Source organism: Pseudoliparis swirei, chromosome 16 (assembly GCF_029220125.1).
Source record: "Pseudoliparis swirei isolate HS2019 ecotype Mariana Trench chromosome 16, NWPU_hadal_v1, whole genome shotgun sequence".
NCBI classification, from domain to species: domain Eukaryota; kingdom Metazoa; phylum Chordata; class Actinopteri; order Perciformes; family Liparidae; genus Pseudoliparis; species Pseudoliparis swirei.
Genome location: NC_079403.1, coordinates 1,055,197 through 1,067,665, shown reverse-complemented (window position 1 = coordinate 1,067,665; position 12,469 = coordinate 1,055,197). Strand labels below are relative to the sequence as shown.

The window sequence follows — 12,469 nt, the reverse complement described above, 5'->3', positions numbered from 1 at the left end:
TGTGTTCTTCTGGAGCGGATCAACAAAGGCTCGGACCACGTGACCTGCAGGAGGCCACGCCCACCGAGAGCCTCGTCACCGGAATACAACGATATATAAATACAGCAAAAATAAATACAATAATACACAAATATATAAATACAGCACAAATAAATACAATAATAAACAAATATATGAATACAGCACAAATAAATACAATAATACACAAATACGAGACAAATAAATACAATAATACACAAATATATAAATACAGGACAAATAAATACAATAATACACAAATATATAAATACAGGACAAATAAATACAATAATACACAAATATATAAATACAGGACAAATAAATACAATAATACACAACTAAATGAATACAGGACAAATAAATACAATAATACACAAATATATAAATACAGGACAAATAAATACAATAATACACAAATATATAAATTAAATACATTACAAATAAATACAATAATACACAAATATATAAATACAGGACAAATAAATACAATAATACACAAATAGAAAAATACATGACAAATGAATACAATAATAAACAAATATATAAATACATTACAAATAAATACAATAATAAATAAACATTTAAATACATTACAAATAAATACAATAATACACAAATATATAAATACATTAAAAATAAATACAAAATATATGAGAGCACGAATAAACACATACAAATATATGAAAGAATTAATATAATAAAATATAAATAATTACAATAATATATGAATAAATAAAGACAATAATACACCAATATATAAAGACATTAATCTCTCAATGTAAACAGATACATAAACATATTTAAATGAATAAACATAATAACACACCAACAAATAAAGACATTAATCCATAAATAAAACAGACACAAAATATATAAGTACATAAATAAATACATACAAATATATAAATAAATACAGTAATCCACAAATAAATAAAGACATAAATTAATAGAGAATAGATACAAACTATTCAAGGACATAAGTAAATACATCAAAATATATTTAATAAATACAATAAGAAGTTATGACAATGATACATAAATGAATACAACACATAAAAAATACCGTCATTTATAAAGGAATATTTAATATTTTAAAATGATTCTCTTAGCCTCTGACTGAGCGAGAACTTTGATGCTATTTATTAACTTACTGTGTTTTTTCTTTTATTAATTTCACACACATAATATACAGAATATACAGAATAACAGAAATGCATTGACAGGTACGTGAGTGTTGGTCACTGGCGGGCTGCGGCCAGCAGGAGGCGCTGCTGCGCCTTTAAGGACGCCGCCGAGTATGTGATTAATTTGGCCCTAACGCACTAAAATATTTTGACGCAATTAACGCAAATGTTGTTGTTGTTGTTGTTGTTTTTTTAGATTTTTTGTAAAACAATTTTTTATATACTTTATTAATCCACAAGGGGAAATTAGTTCTTAGTTATTAAGGAGCAGTGGGCTGCAGTGATGCGCCCGGGAAGCAACTGGGGGTTCAGTGCCTTGCTCAAGGACACTTCGACTTGCTTCCGGTGTTCGTTGAAGTTTTTACACTCCTCTGAGTGTCAAACCGCGGCAGTGCGGTTTGACACTGTTTCCGTTTTTAAAACAATTATTTCTCCGCGAAAATAAGGATCATAAATCAGTTTAAACTCGTGGATAATCAGTCGGGTTTCCTCCTGCTCCTCCTTCCTCCCGTCTCCCCCTCTGACACACAGAGGAACGGAGGGGCGACGTGTCGGGGGACGCGGCGCGGAAAGAACTCGTCACACGAAACCTTCAACGTGATAGGTCAATCAGTTTGTCTGTCAACATTTTGCGAAAAATACTCGGTAAAATACTCAGTAAATCACAAGGACCTCCCACCTCACAGGTGAGGCTCTTGAGCAGCCTGTCAGTCAGAGAGCAGAGAACATGGCGCGAGGACAATGAGCCTCAATATATAGAGCTGAGATTGTTCTGGAATGTTTGATGTATAACACGTGGGGATGTGTCATATGCAAAAGTCTTTAAAAGGTGAATTTACATTGTTTTGTAAAATCGAGAAAATGCCCCCAGCCTCCAGAGGGTTAACGTGACATATTTGAATGTCAGTCAGTTTACCAAGGCCACTGGTTCTGCTGTTCAATGTTAAAGATGACAGGACCAATGGGGTCTTTAATACACCTTTTTTTACTAATCTGGATGTTTCACTGAAGAAACAATTTATCATCCACGATAGTAAATACCTCGCTGGCACTTTATAGGTAGGAGCCTCTTTGAAACACAGCTCTGTGTGAAGTTTTGTCTTTAAAAAAGAATACATTTAAACAAGTGTCTAAAATACACGCTGTCTGAAGGGATTACTCGTTCATTTAGAAGATTTAGTCTTTTGAAGAAAAAAAAACTTTTAATCGCGATTAATGAATTTCAAAATGTGCGATTAATTAGTTTTTTTTTTTTAATCGATTGACAGCCCTAATTAATATATATATATAAAACATATTTAAATATATTTTATATATATATAAATATATTTTATATATACATAAATATATTTTATATATATATATAGTTTTTTTATTGAGATTTAAAATATCTCTATATATATCTTACATATATATCTTATATATAATATATTTTACCACACACAAACACACTCACGCACATACTCACACATACACACACACGCACACACACACGCACACACACACGCACACACATTTACGCACACACACACACGCACACACATTTACACACACACATTTACACACACACAAACACACACACACATACACACATTTACACACACATAAACACACACACACACATTTACACACACACAAACACGCACACACATTTACACACACACACACAAACACACACACACTTACACACCCCCACACACACACAGTCTCTCACAGTATTTCATCTTCATCCTCAGGCCAGGATGTTTTACGAAGCCATCTCTGCTTATTAGTTCACTTCTCACCCCTCACTAATCTACTCCTCTTCTTCCTCCTCTTCCTATTTTTCTTCTTCTGTTGTTTGTATCTCAGTTTGACTTTTTGTGAGTTCAACTTTCAAGGAATCTGGTTAACAACACTGTGTGTGTGTGTGTGTGTGTGTGTGTGTCATGACCTGAGGTGTTCTGCCCGGCAACTCGCTTCTCAAACACAATGAGCGTTACATCCATCAGGAGCTTTTCAGGCTTTGTTGTCCGCACGCGACGCTTTGAGGAAACAACAGAAAAAAATATTAATTATGAACGCAGTGCATTGTGGGAGAAATCAGTGACCCCATTGAAAATAGGTGATGAACAAACAGGACGAGAAGACGAGGATTTAAAGAGACACGCCACGATGTGGTTTCATTCTTTATGAACAGTGCTCACACAATATGAACTTGACCACTTCTCTCCTAAATATAACATTTCCATTAAATGACGAACAACATCCAGAAGACACAGCTTCTGGAGTTTAATGTGTCCTGTCCCTTTAAGAACAAATTAAACATTGTTAAATAATAATAATAATAATAAATAATATATAGATGAATAAATAAAAAATAATAAATAAAAAAGATAAAATTAAAAATTAAAATAAATAATAACAAATAAATGAATAAAATAATAAATAATAAATAATAAATAAAAGCTTTAAAAATATGAATCAAGGAGTTCAAGAGAAAACAAATTAAAGCAGATCGATCTACAGGTTTCTGGTGACGGTGCGTTCAGGTTTCTCCCTTTGTGTGGGTTCTGTTGGTTCCTCTGGTCACGTAGCTCTCCCTTTGTGGGTTCTGTTGGTTCCTCTGGTCACATGACTCCCTTTGTGTGGGTTCTGTTGGTTCTTCTGGTCACGTAGCTCTCCCTTTGTGGGTTCTGTTGGTTCCTCTGGTCACATGACTCCCTTTGTGTGGGTTCTGTTGGTTCCTCTGGTCACATGACTCCCTTTGTGTGGGTTCTGTTGGTTCCTCTGGTCACATGACTCCCTTTGTGTGGGTTCTGTTGGTTCCTCTGGTCACGTAGCTCTCCCTTTGTGGGTTCTGTTGGTTCATTTTCATGGCAACACATCATTCTCGTAATATAAAATGATATTCTCTGTTTTCTGACATTTTCAATAAAATGTATTTGTTTGTCCTTGTTCAGTCATAAAACTATTTATTTATTTATATAAAAACATTTTATTTATTTATATATATAATTTATTTATATTATTATTGTCTCTATATTTATTAAAATAGATTAATTGATTATATGAATTAATCTACAGACAGACAGACAGGTGGACTTCTCTTTGACTCCACCAGGTTGTCATTCTGCTCCAGTTCTCTGGTCAGAAACACCTCTTCAGAGAGAGAGAGAGAGAGAGAGAGAGAGAGAGAGAGAGAGAGAAAGAGAGGGAGAGAGAGAGAGAGAGAGAGACAGGTAGACAGACAGACAGAGAGAGACAGACAGACAGGTAGACAGACAGACAGACAGAGAGAGAGAGAGAGAGAGAGAGAGAGAGAGAGAGAGAGAGAGAGAGAGAGAGAGAGAGAGAGAGACAGAGACAGGCAGACAGACAGAGAGCTCACGACTCTTCTCTGGTCTTCATGGACTTCCCTGGCCACACAGAGACATGAGCTTATGTGGAGGAGCCGCGCTGCTGCTGCTGCTGCTGCTGCTGCTGCTCGGCCGCTGCTGCTGCACCGCACCCGGCAGGACAGGTAGGACTGAGCCGGGGGAGAGCTCCGGGGAGGGAGCGGGAGTCCCGGGGGGAGAGCTCCGGGGAGAGAGCGTGTTACTGCGGGGGAGAGGCAGCGGGAGTCCCGGGGTAAGAGCTCAGGGGAGGCAGCGGGAGTCCCGGGGGAGAGCTCCCGGGAGGGAGCGTGTTACTGCGGGGGAGAGGGAGCGGGAGTCCGGGGTGTTCTTCCAGGAAGTATTATTTCGATATAATTTTTTAAATATATATCAATATGTCAATATATAATATTTATATATATATATATATATTATATCAACAATATATATGTATTTATATCAAAAACATATATATATATATATACACACACATATAAATATATAAATATATATGTGTATTAATTATATATATATAGTTGATATGTATGTACACTACCGTTCAAAAGTTTGGGGTCACTTAGAAATGTCTTTATTTTTCAAAGTAAAGCACTGTTTTTTCAATGAAGATAACATTAATCATAAATACCATCTCTACATTGTTAATGTGGTAAATGACTCTTCTAGGTGAAACGTCTGGTTTCTAATGACATGTCTCCAGAGGTGTAAAGAGGCCCATTTCATCATCACTCCAGTGTTCTAATGGTACATTGTGTTATCGCCTTAGAAGACTAATGTCTGATTAGAAAACCCTTGTGCAATTATGTTAGCACAGCTGAAAACAGTTATGCTGGTGATATAAGCTACAACTGGCCTTCCTTTGAGCTTGAAGTTTGAAGAACAAAATTAATACTTCAAATATGAATCATTATTTCTAACCTTGTCAATGTCTTGACTATATGTTCTATGAAATGTTCAATTCATTTGATAAATAAAAGTGAGTTTTCATGGAAGACACGAAATAGTCTGGATGACCCCAAACTTTTGAACGGTAGTGTATATAAACATATATATATGTATATATACACACATATATATATATGTATATACAGGACTGTCTCAGAAAATTAGAATATTGTGATAAAGTTCTTTATTTTCTGTAATGCAATTAAAAAAACAAAAATGTCATGCATTCTGGATTCATTACAAATCAACTGAAATATTGCAAGCCTTTTATTCTTTTAATATTGCTGATTATGGCTTACAGCTTAAGAAAACTCTAAAATCCTATCTCATAAAATTTGAATATTTCCTCAGACCAAGTAATTTTTTTATTTATAACAGCAAAACAAAATCAAACATTTGAAAATGTGTTTCCAGGTGTTTCGAGTTAATTAGACGATTCAAGTGATTTGTTTAATACCCTACTAGTATACTTTTTCATGATATTCTAATATTTAGAGATAGGATATTTGAGTTTTCTTAAGCTGTAAGCCATAATCAGCAATATTAAAAGAATAAAAGGCTTGCAATATTTCAGTTGATTTGTAATGAATCCAGAATGCATGACATTTTTGTTTTTTTAATTGCATTACAGAAAATAAAGAACTTTATCACAATATTCTAATTTTCTGAGACAGTCCTGTATATGTGTGTTTTACTACTTTAATGTTACATGAATATTAAAGAGACAATATTAGTAATAATAATAATAATAATAATGTTTGATAACTAAATAACATCCGATGTGTCTGGATGGAAATAATTTAAAAAAAAAATATGAGTAAAATGATTTTATATGAATAATGAATAATATACCGTTGTGACTGTGATAGTAATAAGTGACACTCAAAAAGAGGTTACGGTTATACATGTCACAACTGATATTGATCATATCACTAAACTCCTCTCTACCTCCATCTGATGGATGGTGGAGGTCTCCATCGTGGAATATGCCTACTATGAACTATTCATACACTCTGTCACATTCATTGAATGTATTTTAACTCTAAATCTGTCCTTCTGGTCACATGACATCTATTGCACCTGTCCATCCTGGAGAGGGATCCTCCTCTGTTGCTCTCCTGAAGGTCTCTTCCCTTTTCCCCCCCTGAAGGTCAGCACGGTGGCTCAGTGGTTAGCACTGTCGCCTCACAGCAAGAAGGCCCTGGGTTCGAATCCCGGTCGTTCCAGGTCCTTTCTGTGTGGAGTTTGCATGTTCTCCTCGTGTTCTCCTCATGTTCTCCTCGTGTCTGCGTGGGTTTCCTCCGGGTACTCCGGTTTCCCCCACCATCATAAAGACATGCACCGCAGCCTCACCCCGGTTCGTATGGATGTGAATGAATGTTGGTGGTGGTCGGAGGGGCCGTAGGCGCTGATTGGGGGAGGGGCCGTAGGCGCTGATTGGTGGAGGGGCCGTAGGCGCTGATTGGCTGCCACGTCAGGGCAGCTGTGGCTCCTGATGTAGCTCCACCACCACCGGGATGACTGTGTGTGTGTGTATGACTACTGGACTCTGGACTGTAAAGAGACTTCCGGTGCTAAGAGAAGCGCTATATAAAATAAATGATTATTATTATTATTATAAGGGTTATTTGGGAGTGTTTCCTGATCCGATGTGAGGTCAAAGGTCAGGGATGTCTATGTGTACAGATTGTAAAGCACTCCGAGACTAATTTGTGAAATTGGGCTATACAAATAAACTGAATTGAATTGAATTAAACCACTAACTGCTTGACTATATATATATATATAATTATTTAAGGGTTTAAAGTAAAAAGCCGACAGCGTTTGAGCCAAATCAATAACTCTGATCAATAACACTCAGGCTGCACATATTTCATTATTAATCAATATTTGTATATTTTTCTCTACAATGTCAGAAGAAGGTTAAACATGTTTAATATTAAATATACTTTATAGTGTTTATTATTGTTTTAATATCTTATCAGACGAGGAAGAGACGACGTGGATTTATATATATATATATAAATATATACAGTATATATATATATATAAATAAATATATATAAATATATATATATATATTTAAATAAATATATATATATTTATATATATAAATATATATGACCCTGAATATAGACTTTATATGTTAACACACACACACACATATACACATACACACAAACACATACACACATATATACACACACACACACACATATACACACACACATATACACGTACACATACACACACACATATATACCCACACACACATATATACACACACATATACACACACACATACACACACACACATATACACCCACACACATGCATATATACACACACACATACACATATGTGTGTGTGTATGTGTGTGTATGTGTGTGTGTGTGTGTCCAGTTGGTGCGTTTCAGTAAATGATGAAACATGTTGTGACTGAGAACATTTGACCTTCAATCAGGAACATCAACACACAGTGTGTGTGTGTCTGTGTGTGTGTGTATATATGTGTGTGTGTGTCTGTGTATATGTGTGTGTGTGTTTGTGTGTGTATATATGTGTGGTATATATGTGTGTGTGTCTGTGTGTCAGCCTTGTTCCCATTGAGTTTGACTTTTGGGAAAGACCTTGGCAGTGTGTGTTTCAATGTGTCTATATGTGTGTGTGTGTGTGTGTGTGTGTGAGAGTGTGTGTGTGTGAGATTATGTGTGAGTCTTGTGGTAACCATTCAATTCCATTCATTTTGTTTTGAATCCTCTCCTCAGAGGCCTTACAGTCTGTACACACGGACATCCCTGACCTTTGACCTTTGACCTCACATCGATCAGGAACAACTTTTGGCAGATTGAGTTGAAAACTACGAGCTCAATCAACAAGTTTCAGAACAAACCGGAGAGGACAGTCTCCTTGTGGTCGTTTATGTCTCTTTGAAGTAGTTTACGTCTTTTTGAAGTAGTTTACGTCTCTTTGAAGTAGTTTATGTCTCTTTGTGGTCGTTTATGTCTCTTTGAAGTAGTTTACGTCTCTTTGTGGTCATTTATGTTTCTTTGAAGTAGTTTATGTCTCCTTGTGGTCGTTTATGTCTCTGAAGTAGTTTACGTCTTTTTGAAGTAGTTTACGTCTCTTTGAGGTAGTTTTTGTCTCCTTGTGGTCGTTTATGTCTCTTTGAAGTAGTTTACGTCTCTTTGAAGTAGTTTACGTCTGTGGTCGTTTATGTCTCTTTGAAGTAGTTTACATCTCTTTGAAGTAGTTTACGTCTCTTTGTGGTCGTTTATGTCTCTTTGAAGTAGTTTACGTCTTTTTGAAGTAGTTTACGTCTCTTTGAAGTAGTTTACGTCTCCTTGTGGTCGTTTATGTCTCTTTGAAGTAGTTTATGTCTCCTTGTGGTCGTTTACGTCTCTTTGAAGTCGTTTATGTCTCTTTGAAGTAGTTTATGTCTCCTTGTGGTCGTTTATGTCTCTTTGAAGTAGTTTACGTCTCTTTGTGGTCGTTTATGTCTCTTTGAAGTAGTTTATGTCTCCTTGTGGTCGTTTATGTCTCTTTGAAGTAGTTTACGTCTTTTTGAAGTAGTTTACGTCTCTTTGAAGTAGTTTACATCTTTTTGAAGTAGTTTACGTCTCTTTGAAGTAGTTTACGTCTTTTTAAAGTAGTTTACGTCTCTTTGTGGTCGTTTATGTCTCTTTGAAGTAGTTTATGTCTCCTTGTGGTCGTTTATGTCTCTTTGAAGTAGTTTATGTCTCCTTGTGGTCGTTTATGTCTCTTTGAAGTAGTTTACGTCTTTTTGAAGTAGTTTACGTCTTTCTGAAGTAGTTTACGTCTCTTTGAAGTAGTTTACGTCTCTTTGTGGTCGTTTATGTATCTTTGAAGTAGTTTATGTCTCCTTGTGGTCGTTTATGTCTCTTTGAAGTAGTTTACGTCTCTTTGAAGTAGTTTACGTCTCTTTGTGGTCGTTTATGTCTCTTTGAAGTAGTTTACGTCTTTTTGAAGTAGTTTACGTCTCCTCCTCTCCTCTCCTTGAGGACATGGTCCTCCTCTCCTCTCCTAGAGGACATGGTCCTCCTCTCCTCTTGGGCGGCTTTAGCTCAGTGGGGTAAGAGGGCCGTCCTGCAACCGCAGGGTTGTGGGTTCGATCCCCGCTCTCCCCATTAGTTGCAAGTCGAAGTGTCCTTGAGCAAGGCACTGAACCCCCAGTTGCTTCCCGGGCGCTTCACCGCAGCCCACTGCTCCTTAATAACTAAGGATGGGTTAAATGCAGAGAACTAATTTCCCCTTGGGGATTAATAAAAGTGTATATTCTTATTCTCTCCTTGAGGACATGGTCCTCCTCTCCTCTCCTAGAGGACATGGTCCTCCTCTCCTCTCCTAGAGGACATGGTCCTCGTCTCTTCTCCTAGAGGACGTGGTCCTCCTCTCCTCTCCTAGAGGACGTGGTCCTCCTCTCTTCTCCTAGAGGACGTGGTCCTCCTCTCCTCTCCTAGAGGACGTGGTCCTTCTCTCTTCTCCTAGAGGACGTGGTCCTCCTCTCCTCTGCTAGAGGACGTGGTCCTCCTCTCCTCTCCTAGAGGACGTGGTCCTCCTCTCTTCTCCAAGAGGACGTGGTCCTCCTCTCCTCTCCTAGAGGACGTGGTCCTCCTTCTTTCCACTGGAGACAGAAGCCGTTCAGCAGTTGGAATTTTCCTTCAGAGAAGACGTGCAGAGTCTCGCTGCGACCTGCACACACTGCTGCTGGCAGGACACACACACACTCACACACACACACACACACACACACACACACACACAGACACACACACACACACACTCACACACTCACACACACACAGACACACACACACAGACACACACACTCACACACACACAGACAGACACACATACAGACACACACTCACACACACACACACACACACACACACACACACACACACACACACTCACACACAGACACAAACACACAGACACACACTCACACACAGACACAGACACACTCACACACACAGACACACACACACTCACACACACACACATACATACAGACACACACACACACACTCACACACACACACAGACACAAACACACAGACACACACACACTCACACACACACACAGACACACACAGAGACACACAGACACACACTCACACAGACACACACTCACACAGACACACACACAGACAGACACACACAGACACACACAGATACACACTCACACACATTTCATATTGTGATGCAATGTGAGGAGCTTGTCAGTGTTTGTTCAACAGGACAAACTCCTCACAGCTGACTGACACATTCCTGAGTGTGTGTGAGTGTGAGAGTGTGTGTGTGTCAGTGTGTGTCAGTGTGTGTGTCTGTGTGTGTGTGAGTGTGTGTGTCTGTGTGTGTGTGTCTGTGTCTCTGTGTGTGTGTGAGTGTGTGTGTCTGTGTGTGAGTGTGTGTCTGTGTGTGTCTGTGTGTGTGTGTGTGTGTGTGTGTGTGTGTCTGTGTGTGTGTGTGTGTGTGTGTGTGTGTGTGTGTGTGTGTCTGTGTGTGTGTCTGTGTGTGTGTGTGTGTGTGTGTCTGTGTGTGTGTGTGTGTGTGTGTCTGTGTGTGTGTGTGTGTGTGTGTGTGTGTGTGTGTGTGTGTGTGTGTGTGTCTGTGTGTGTGTGTGTGTGTGTGTCTGTGTGTGTGTGTGTGTGTGTCTGTGTGTATCTGTGTGTGTGTGTGTCTGTGTATGTGTGTGAGTGTGTGTGTCTGTGTGTGTGTGTGAGTGTGTGTGCCTGTGTCTGTGAGTGTGTGTGTCTGTGTGTGTGTGTCTGTGTGTGTGAGTGTTTGTCTGTGTGTGAACCGTAAAAGAGTTTTAAAGTAATTTATCAAGTAGACAGACAGAAATACATGATTCATAAAACCAGTCCAGGACCCTGTTGGTCACTAGAGGTCACCAGAGGTCACTGGAGGTCACTAGAGGTCACTGGAGGTCACTGGAGGTCACTAGAGGTCACTGGAGGTCTCTAGAGGTCACTGGAGGTCATCTGCTGCACACACCCGATGTATGATCACTGTTTTGATCATTAATAAACTGATTGATTAATAGGTTCAGCTGTTATTCAATTGATTATTGAGTGTGTATGTGCGTGTATGTATGTGTGTGTATATGTGAGTATGTGTGTGTATATGTGAGTATGTGTGTGTATGTGTGTGTATGTGTGTGTATATGTGAGTATGTGTGTGTATGTGTGTATATGTGAGTATGTGTGTGTATGTGTGTGTATGTGTGTGTATATGTGAGGATGTGTGTGTTTGTGTGTGTGTGTGTTATCTCTTCATCAGGTTGTGAAATCCTCTGCGCTCTGATTGGCTGCTGAGATTATAATCAAAAGAACTAAAGAAAACAAACCTCTAATAGTCAAGTTGGAAGAGGAGGAAAAGGAGGAAAAGGAGGAAGAGGAGGAAGAGGCCAAAAAGGAGGAGGAGGAAAAGGAGGAGGAGGTCAGACAGGAAGTAGCCTGAGGGCTCGTGGGGGTAGAACCGGTTCTCCGGTTCTCCTGCTGCTCCCTGTTCACCACGTCACGAGAACCGGAGAACAGGTTCTACAGAGAGTCACACGGCACACCTCCTGGTCCAGGAGAACCAACAACAGTCACAGCATCACTCAGACAGCGGGGTCACCTGGGGTCACCTGGGGTCACCTGGGGTCACACACACTCGTGTTGATTCTAAATTATACGATAACTTCCAGTTGAAGACCTCTCTCCTCCTCCTCATGAGAGCTCAGCTCCTCATCTTCATCTTCATCAGCCCCCCAATAAACCATTGATCACTAATCTATAATCTCACATCATATGACATCACTACATCACATGGAGAACACACTGGAACTAACAGAAATACTCTCCCCCCCTCCCCCCTCCTCATCTCCTCCTCCTCCTCCCCCCTCCTCCTCATCCCCTCCTCCCCCCATCTCCTCCT

At 39.0% G+C, this 12,469-nt stretch overlaps 1 protein-coding gene across 1 annotated transcript in view; it reads left to right on the top strand.

The window, feature by feature from the left end:
• The first annotated feature begins 4,575 nt into the window (after positions 1-4,575).
• The window catches only part of LOC130206596 (melanoma receptor tyrosine-protein kinase-like), a 14,946-nt gene continuing 7,052 nt past the window's right edge, over positions 4,576-12,469 (top strand). Inside the window, exon 1 of the mRNA XM_056434642.1 lies at positions 4,576-4,704. Within this exon, the coding sequence (XP_056290617.1) occupies positions 4,617-4,704 (88 nt within the window). The 5' untranslated portion in view covers positions 4,576-4,616. The remainder of the gene's footprint in view (positions 4,705-12,469) is intronic.